The sequence below is a fragment of the Calonectris borealis genome, chromosome 16 (assembly GCF_964195595.1).
Source record: "Calonectris borealis chromosome 16, bCalBor7.hap1.2, whole genome shotgun sequence".
In the NCBI taxonomy this organism is placed as follows: Eukaryota; Metazoa; Chordata; class Aves; order Procellariiformes; family Procellariidae; genus Calonectris; species Calonectris borealis.
In genome coordinates this window covers 20120273-20129701 of record NC_134327.1, presented here as the reverse complement: position 1 = coordinate 20129701, position 9429 = coordinate 20120273, and the positions used below count along the sequence as shown (strand labels likewise).

General features: G+C 52.8%; 1 protein-coding gene across 3 annotated transcripts in view; it reads left to right on the top strand.

Moving 5' to 3' along the window:
* Nucleotides 1–9429, top strand: part of UBN1 (ubinuclein 1) — a 51448-nt gene that overhangs the window by 15017 nt on the left and 27002 nt on the right. The window contains exons 1-4 of one of the 3 annotated variants that reach the window (XM_075165865.1): nt 202–223; nt 1039–1427; nt 2324–2410; nt 2628–2723. In XM_075165865.1, coding sequence (XP_075021966.1) covers nt 1191–1427; nt 2324–2410; nt 2628–2723 — 420 coding nt within the window. In that variant the 5' untranslated portion in view covers nt 202–223; nt 1039–1190. Of the gene's footprint in view, nt 1–201; nt 224–824; nt 1428–2323; nt 2411–2627; nt 2724–9429 lie in introns of those variants that run through there. The other 2 variants (XM_075165864.1, XM_075165863.1) reach the window with 2 other exon arrangements.

Below are 9429 nucleotides of genomic sequence, written 5' to 3'. Positions count from 1 at the left end.
GGGTGGCTTTCGGCCCGCTGAGGGGGACTCGAGCGAGCGCTGCCGGCACGGCGGCTGCACCGGCCCGCCATCTTGTCGCGAGGGCGGCACCCGCGGCGGAGAGGGCAGCGGGGATAGGTCCGCCCTTGGAACGTAGGTCTGGGCGGTGCCCATTGGGCGTGGCTTCATCGCCAAGGCAACGCTCCGCGTCAGTTGGCAGCGGCCGCGTCCCGCAGCGGCGGCGGTGAGTGCGGGGCTGTGCCTGCCCGGGCCCGCCGCTCCGCCCCCGCCGCTCCGCTCCGCCCCCGCCCGGGCCCGCTGCTCCGCCCCCGCCGCTCCGCCCCCGCCCCGCCCGGGCCCGCCCCCGCCGCTCCGCCCCGGCAGGCTAACGGCGTCCTAAGCTATCCCCCTCGGCCCGGGTCCCCCCTCAGCCCCGCGGCCCGCTCCCGCTCAGCGCGGCCGGGGCTCCCTCCGCCGGCGCAGCCAACCCCCGGGCTCCGCTCAACCCCCGCGGGTGCCGGGGATGGGGTCGTTCTCCCCGGGCCGGAGGGGAGCCCCGAGGCCGGCCCATTGCCGGCCGGCGGCTCGCTCCGGAGCCCGTTGGTTTAACGGTGTTTCAAACGGAGTTCTCAGGGCGCGGGGGGCTCACCGGAGCCTTCAGCGCTCCCCTTCCCGGCGGGGAGGTGGCTCTCCCGGCGGCGGTCGCAGAGCGGTGGGGCCGGGGGTCAGCGAGGAGGTGCCGACCGCGACCCGGGGCAGGGAGAGGGGTGTCCGGGCCTCCGTGCAGCGGGAGAGCTGCCCGCCGGCGCGGAGCCTTGGCCCGAGGCGGCGCAGCCCAGGCCGGCGTTTCTGCCCAGGGCCGCTGGGCCGTGTCCCAGCAAGGCTGGCGGGGTCGCTTGGTGTCCTCGGCAGCTGTATTTCCTTCAGGCTTGGTCATGGAGCCGTGTGGTGTTAGGAGAGAGGCGTGGGGGGGCAGAAGTGAGAGCGTGGGGGGCTGCCACCGCTGGAGGGAATTCTGGTTCGAGGACCGACTTCTTTCTTTCTCTTCAACGATTGCAGCAAGCGCTAGCGGCACGGGCCGTTGTCATTTCCCAAGAAAACTTCGGAATCAAACGACTCGTTCCACTGCCAACGTCCTCAGTGTTCTTTAACCAGCCGGTGAAACCCATAACTGTGCAGCTGGGGCAGACTGGTAAGACTTGGCCATAGCCATGACGCAGCCCCGCAGGGTTTCGTTCACCACTCTCCGCAGTCCGCTGAGCAGCAGCTCTGTGAAATTTGGGAAAGACGATGGAGAGCAGCCCCAGGCCTCTGAACCGGCTGCAAAAACTGTTCGAATCACAGTCGCTCTCTTCGAGCCAGATGAAAAGCGTTGTCCAGAATTTTACTACCCAGACCTTCTGGAGAGTTGTCAACAGAAAGAAAAAGGTGGTTCTTCAGTAGACAAGGTAAGTGTCCTTGTGGCCTGTGGGGAACCTATGTCGTATCTGAAGATTTCAAAGGCTTTTTCAGTATTGCTGTTTTAATGCTGTTTTGAGCGTTGGCTGTCTGTTAGCTGCGAGGTTCTGAGAGGCGGAAGGAGGGTGGTCAGGCATCCTGCAGGCAGGAGAACTGGCATCCAGAGGGGTTCTTGTTGTCAGGCCACACTGTCTCAGTCCTTTGCCTTGGCTGGCATTTCACGTCAGAAAGGTGATGTGTTGGTGGCAGTGTGTGGGTCGTAATGCTCGTTTAGTTTGGAACTGCTTGATCAAAGGTGATTTTTGGTCCCTGGCTTGCTAGCAGCTATGAGCAGCTCTTTTCCAAAGAGCATCAAAGGGAGAGATGCTTCTACAGTACGTGGCCGTATCTTTTTGGGGACCCTTCTCTAGTGCATGTGAATATTCCCACCTTAGTGCTTGGCATCTCTTCCTGTGTGGTGGACGTGGTGCTTCCAGGTGTTGCCTGACAATTCTGTTTGCCTGTTGAAAGCCAATTCTCAGGATACGACGGCATGGAAACTTCTGTGGCATCTGAACGTTGTCTTATGGGTGTTTTTCTATGAAAAGAAAGTTGACTGGATTCTACTCATTTTTACTGTTGCTCTTCAGAACTGTTTAGCAGTCTGTTGATGGTTCATGCTGCTTATTTTTTTGTTTTGTTTTGAGAGTCGGGAGAAGAAAAGACAGGTACAGAACTAGCTGAGAGAGCACCCAAAACCTAGAGACACTCTCAGAATACTGTACTGAAGGTTGATTTGTCTGAGCTTCTGCCTGGATGTGCTAGTCATGATGGGTTCAACGCATGGGGTTTTGGTGGCAGCGTGACAGGATTGATTCTGATGGTTTTGTCTCTTTTATTTCTACAGAAGAAAGACCCTGCTGATCCCTTTAATGATGACGAAAAGGAAAGGCAAGAAGTGGAGGCTCTTGCTAGGAAGTTTGAAGAAAAATATGTATGTTTCTCTTCTTTATATTATGTTATCCCTTAGAACGGGCAATGCTGTTCAGCTCTCAACCAGTTAACGCTGTTTTGGTTCCGCTGCTGCTAGGAGCAAAAAAGATCTCATTCTCTTTTCGGTACTGGAGCCCATGTCAGTGTCCTGTATCGGGGCCATCCCCGTGGTAACTGGAAAAGAAAGGTGAACACACTGTCAATCTTGTATTGTTTAGGGTGGCAAGAGACGTAGAAAGGACCGTATTCAGGACTTGGTTGATATGGGCTATGGATACGACGAATCTGACTCCTTCATCGATAACTCTGAAGCAGTGAGTACTGGGGCAGGAGTGAGGGTGGTTAAAGGGGGGCTGAGCTGGCGCCGGGGGAGAACCCGAACTGGGCGCAAGCCAGGAATGTGGCAGGGCTGGGGAACGAGAGGTCCTGGGGCAGCCGCATGGCAGGAGGATGCTGCTAGCAGGCGTGTCCACAGCCCTGACTGTTCTTGGGGGAGCACAAGTCCCACTCGGTTCTCCAAGCAGCTCAGCTGCAGAGTAAAGTAACAAAGCTTACAGTGCCAATAGATTGTTCTCTGTTATTTCCAGTACGATGAGTTTGTTCCAGCTTCTCTTACTACGGAGCATGGAGGGTTTTACGTCAACTCTGGAATACTGGAATTTCGGTCTGCATCTGAATCTGAAGATGACTGCGTTAAAGAGGAGAAGAAGAAGAAGTGTCCCAAGGTCAGCAAGCCAGCTTTCTTGATTATTTCCTCTGTTAGAGCTCGGTGGGTTTGCTGCATGAAAAGTGTGTTGACATTCAAAGTAAGGAGGGAATTGTGAATTGGTGTGGGTAGAATAAGGATGAGCATTTCAAATCCCATTCTGTCCCCGTATTTGATAGTAAAATGGAGCATGTCTGGCATGGATGAGACTCCTGGTGGGGTTGCCTGTTTCCTGGAGTAGAGATGACAGCAGCCGCTTGTCACCCTGTAAAGTCACTTAGCATTATGGGAAAGCCAAGATATGTTCAAGGATTCTTCTCTTTCTCATCTGAGGTGTGCTGGAGAATCTGCTGGGAAACTAGTGCTCCTCTTCAGTGGCACTGTCTGTTGGAGACAGCCCCGTTTTCATAATGCCAAAGCGAGGCGGCTAAAAGGAGAAAGGGCAGGAGCACTTGGCATCCCTTCCCCTTTATTGGTAGGATCGTCTCTAGCGTAGAAGCTGGGTGTGGTGTGAAATGTTGAAGGCAGCGTGTGCCGGAACCGTGGGGATAGGTGTATGGGGGTTGGGTTAATGTGTCCAGTGGGGAAGGAGCTGCTCTCAAATTCTTGGGAGAGGGCCCAAAGTGGCTCTGGAGGTGCAGGCAGCACTGCGGGAGACGCTTTGATTGTGCCTTGGTTTTAACCCTCTCCAGAAGCGGAAGTTGAAAGATGGAGGTGAAAAAATGAAGAAGAAGAAGAAAGATGATTCTTACGACAAGGAAAAGAAATCCAAAAAGTCCAAGTTCCCAAAAGCTGGGTAAGGAGGGGGAAGGAATGCTTGCTGCTCGACACCTTGCTTCAGGGTTACGGGTGGCAGTTGTTACGCTGCAGCAGTACCAGTTGCAGTGGGGGGTGGCTTGAGTGCGTGCTGCGTAAACAGCAGCAGGTAAACCCCCGTTGCTTCCAAAGTGGGAGAAAAAGGCAGCTGACCATTAGGAAAGGAGCACAGCTCCACAGCAAGAGTGTCCGAGCAAAGAGGGGCACAGCTAGCTGCAGTGTTGGTGTTTCTTGGAGCTCTGTTTCGGCACTGACGGTGGGAAGAGTTATTGGAGAGCCTGAAGAGAAGGAAAAGGAGTTTGCTTTCCTGGCTTTAATAGGCAAAAAGCGTCAAGCTGCTGTCACGCTAACACTGTCTTGCTTCAGTTCCTCTGTGCGAGTTGTTTGTGCATTTCCAAATCTTCCTTGCTGGAATAATGCACGTAGCTAAATAAGAGCATAGCTCGGTGGAGGCGGTTTAAGCTCCGTCACCTCTCTGCAGCGAGGAAGGACTTGTACATCAACGTGAGCCTTGCACTGTGGCAGCCCTGTCCCTGGTGTGAGTGGTTGCACGGGTGATGAACCTGTTGCATAAGTCTTTCTGCTTCCCCTCATTTTCAGGTTTCACAGCTGTGAAGAGCTTTACATTCGGATCCTTAGAGTAGGGGGCCATGGATGGAGAGACGGTTGCTCTCTGGAGGGCAGCTACACTCCAGACCTTAAAAATGGAAGCCATGGCTCATATCAATTGTGAAGTTGAGTTGAGAGGCAGAGTAGCTTGTAGAACAGCAGTGTTGTGTATCCTCAAGTCCCCCTCATTCCCAATAGATCTGTATAGTTTCTTCTGCTCCAGTAGAATCTGCTTTAGGGCAGTTCTGTTAAACATCATCCAACTTCCCATCATTACCCAGCTATTGTTTCATGGGCAACAGTTATTAAATCTGACATAGGAGTTGTGGGACAAATGCATTCAGAAAGCATAGAGGATTACAGAAAAGAAACTGAAACTTTAAATTTTAAAGTTGGGTAAGTGAACACCTGATAGATAAGTTACTAAAAAAAGACAGACATAACTGAATGAAAATGCCTTGTGTCGTTTAGGGATCTGGTACCAGGTGAAGTGTCAGGACTTCAGTCTTATCCTTAACTCTCAGGTATGACCTTAGGATCATAGAATCATAGAATATGTCAAGTTGGAAGGAACCCATAAGGATCATCGAGCCCAACTCCCTGCTCCTCGCAGGACAACCTAAAACTAAACCATACAACTAAGAGCATCGTCCAGACGCTCCTTGAACTCTGACAGGCTTGGTGCCGTGACCACTTCCCTGGGGAGCCTCTTCCAGTGACCGACCACTCTCTCAGTGAAGAACCTTTTCCTAATGTCCAATCTGAATTTCCCCTGACGCAGCTTCATTGCATTTCCTCATGTCCTATCGCTAGTCACCAGAGAGAGGAGATCAGCACCTCCCCCTCCGCTGCCCCCCTCGAGGAAGGTGTAGACTGCGATGAGGTCACCCCTCAGTGATGAGGTCACCCCTCAGCCTTCTCTTCTCCAGGCTGAACAAGCGGCAGGACCTTAAGACCTTAAGAGGCAATAGAATAGTTTTCCTAGTACAATTGTTAAGGGGCTAAGACTCTCCAGGGGATTGGTGCATATGGCTGAAGTGAACTGGGATGAAGGTATCCTCCTCTCTTCCCTTTAATTTTGTATTCATTTCAGTTCCCTTTCCTCCCCCGTACTTTGTTTACAGTTTTACGGTGTTAAATACAAGTAAGAAGAAAAAATACTCCAGCCCTGTTAGTGTCATGGAGATGCTGAAGAAGTTTCAGAAGGAGAAGGATACTCAGATGAAAAGAGATGAAGAGCAGAAAGTGGCCACTACTTCACTTGCAGAAATTCCAGCCCCAAGGGAGGTGGAGGCGATGCCTGACCCTTTGCTCTCGCTCTTCGGCTGTGCAGTGTTAACGACCTGCTTCAGGCAGCGACGGATATGGACTCGTTAACTGACCTAGACCTGGAGCGGCTCCTCGACGAAACCCCAGAAGGGAGTCCCTTTCTGATGTGGAGGATGGGAGCGTACACATTGGGATGTGGGATGGCCTTGGAAAAGGATTTCAAGCAACCGCCATACCTCCCAGAAGGCCTGCCAGCCCTCTGCCCGTCAGTTGCCAGGAAGAAATGCAGAATAAATGAGACTGCCGACATCCTTTTGTTCCTTTTCCAGATACTCCGAAACTAGATTAAAAGGCATAGCTTGGAATAAAGGGCTTGAGCCTGTTGATTCTAAAATCTAAAGAGCCGTCATGTAGTTTGGCTTGTACTTTGTCCCTCTCTGCCTGCCTCCAGCTCCCCAGGTTGCATCAGAGTAGCATTTCTGTTGCGTAGAGAACCCCTGCCAGATCCCTGCTCAACGCTGTGTTTGTCTTGTTCCTCAGCATAGAGCTGCAGACCCGGGAGCTGAACAGCCAGATCCGCTCAGGGGTGTACGCCCACCTGGCTGCTTTCTTCCCGTGCAGTAAGGACACTCTGGTCAAGCGTGCCCGTAAGCTTTATCTCTACGAGCAGGTGAGTGAATTTGGCAGCACCGCCCCGTCTCTGTGCGTGTTACCCCTGATCTCCAGAGCACAGTTGTTGTCTACCTAACGTGGTGGTGTCCTCCACTGAGCATGGTCCAGGCACGGCATCTGGTGGTGTGGGTTCAGAACTGGCAAGGTCTTGACCTGCCCGATTTGGGTGTCTCGTCTGGAACACACCATGTGGAACTTCAGTCTGTTCTCTGCTGGGCTCTAGGGTGGCCGATTGAAGGAACCTCTACAGAAGCTAAAGGAAGCCATTGGAAGGGCCATGCCAGAGCAGATGGCCAAGTACCAGGAGGAGTGCCAAGCCCACACTCAGGCCAAGTTTGCCAAGTAAGCTCCTCGTTTGCTCGTTATGTATCTGTAGCTCTTCTCAGGAGGCTCCCTGTGACCTATAGGCTGCTCTCATGAAGCACAGGCCAACTGTGAGAGAAGTGCTAAGAAGCCTCTGTGCAGAGGCCAAAAGAGAGGGACAGAGCTTTGGGAAAAGAAGGAACTCGGCTGAATTGCTGAAATCCTACAGACTAGACTCTTAACCAGACCAGATTTGTGCTTGTGAAAGCAGTTAAAGCTCATGGGGATTGCTGCCCCTGCACCCAGGGGTCTGACAAAGAACAGGGTGCTGGGTGAAGGGGAGAGTGGCAAAGGATAAAATGAGAATCAATCCCACTGCCTTCATCTTATTCTGTAACGAATTGGGGTGCTGCTCCGTAGATGGCTGATTCATTTAGAACAAAGCAAGCTTCCCTTCCTGCCTTCTTGTTGCCTCTCAGCACGAAGGTCCGCAGAGAGGTTCAGTTCTGCGGTTGTTAATGACGCCTGTAATTCTGGCACTGGTTTACCACCTCTGCTGTTTCGGGATATTAAAATGGGAAGGGGTGAGAAGGCTTTTCTCCCCGGCGCATCGAAGTGCGTGCACACACAGAGCGAGGAGCGTGCCTTTCCCTTCCTCCTTCTTGCGGAGGCAGTGCAGGGTTGGTTTTATTAGCAAGGTGTTAGCAGAGCCAGACGTGTCTTGGCATATTTATCCAGCCCTGGATAAACAGAGTGACCTCCAACTGTATTTGAAACCTTCCTGTTCTTCAGGGAGCTGCTTTGCCACTTGGTGAAGATTAAGTTGGATGGTTATGACCTTGACAAGAATAAGGCTCAGTCTCTAGAGGATTATGTGAAGACCTTCCTAGATGGAGAGGTGAAGCCCCTTTGGCCAAAAGGCTGGATGCAGGCCAGGTGAGCAAGAATCAAGTTGTACTGCAGGGATTCCTTGTCATAAGGGACCTCGGAAGGTCATTAGTCCTACCCCTGCTCCAAGAATGGCTAGCTTCAAAGTTAGATGAGAGTGCTCAGGGCCTTGTCCTATGGAGTTTTGGAAATCTCCAAGGACGGAGATTACCGCAGCATCTTTGTGGCTCATGTTAGCCAAAATGGGAACTGGTTAATGCTGACAGCTTCGGGTTCAGAGCACTGAACCATCCCCGCTGGGACACTGCAGGATAGTTCAGGCCTCCAATGCGCACAGCTTAGCATTTACCCTCTTAAACAGTTAAAAAAATTAAATAAAGGCCCCGACAGGCCTTCAAAACAAACGTTTGCCTGTGCTTTGGCTTGGGGATGGCTCCCTGAGGGCCTTTGCCCATCCTTGTCCCCTCTGTGCTTCCTGAACAGATTTCGACTGGGTGTGGGACGACCTGAATAAGTCGACGGCCACCCTGCTGACCTGCGAGAACCGCAAGGTGAACTTCCACATGGAGTACAGCTGCGGCACCGCCGCCATCCGGGGGAACAAGGAGCTGGCAGACGGGCAGCACTTCTGGGAGATCAAGATGACCTCCCCGGTCTACGGCACAGACATGGTACGTGGGGCAGAGTTGCTTATGGGCACGCAGAAATGCCCAGTGTTCTTTGAACAGGACAGCAACCTTCTTCAGCTGGGCCTCCTCACTTAGGAAAGAAACTGGAGCTGGGCGCCTTCAACTCCGTCCCAAGACCTCTGATCTGGCTGCACCAAAACCTCTGGGTGTTTTGGACTGTGCCGAGAAAAGGAGGGGAGAGCCGGAGGTGGAGTCTCGGTTGTGTTTTGTTGCTTGAAAAGGCGCTAAGCTTGTGTTCTTCTTCCTGGCCTTGCCTCCCAGATGGTGGGAATTGGGACGTCGGATGTGAATCTGGACAAGTACCGCCACACCTTCTGCAGCCTGCTGGGCAAGGACGAGGACAGCTGGGGACTCTCCTACACAGGTAACGCAGGCAGGGCGGTGGCAGAGGGCAGGATGGCTGGGAGGGCAGCAGTGGGCAGAGACCTGTAGACTTAGAGAGGTCCCAGCTCTGTGAAACAGGTAAACTGCAGCCAAATCTCTGAGCTTCATCTCCTGACTTGCTGTCACAGCCATCGCCCCTTCCCGAAGGATCCCTCTTCTCTGCAGACTCTCCGCAGAGACAAGATTTAAGGTGACCTCCTGCTCTCAGAGCCTACTAGACTCTAGTCACCTAACAGACTTGACTCCTCAAAAGACAAAATCAAAGACCAGTCCTCTCCTCCTAACTGTTGTGTGTTGGTTCGGTACCTGCGATGAACTCATCGCACCGTGGGGCGCGATCGAGCAGCAGCGCGTAGGGAAACGGGCTCCTAGAGCTGCACCTGCGTCGCTGTTGTGAAAGGGCAGTGACTTGCACGAGGTGAGCTGTCGGTGATCTTTCTCGAGCCCCTGATGACTTTAATTGCTTTGCATGTTGGCTCCTGCTGCTTCTGCTGTATCAAAGACTGTATTAAACTGTAATAATAAAAGTAGAAATTGTCTTTCATTCCTCTTACAGCCTGAAGGCAGGAATCTGAAGGCGCTTGTCAAAAATAGCCACAGCGAACAGCCTGGAGGGGGTGTTTTAAGCACAACGCTTGTGCATCCGAGCTCGAGGAGGTAAAGGCAGCGGAGATCACCTTGCCT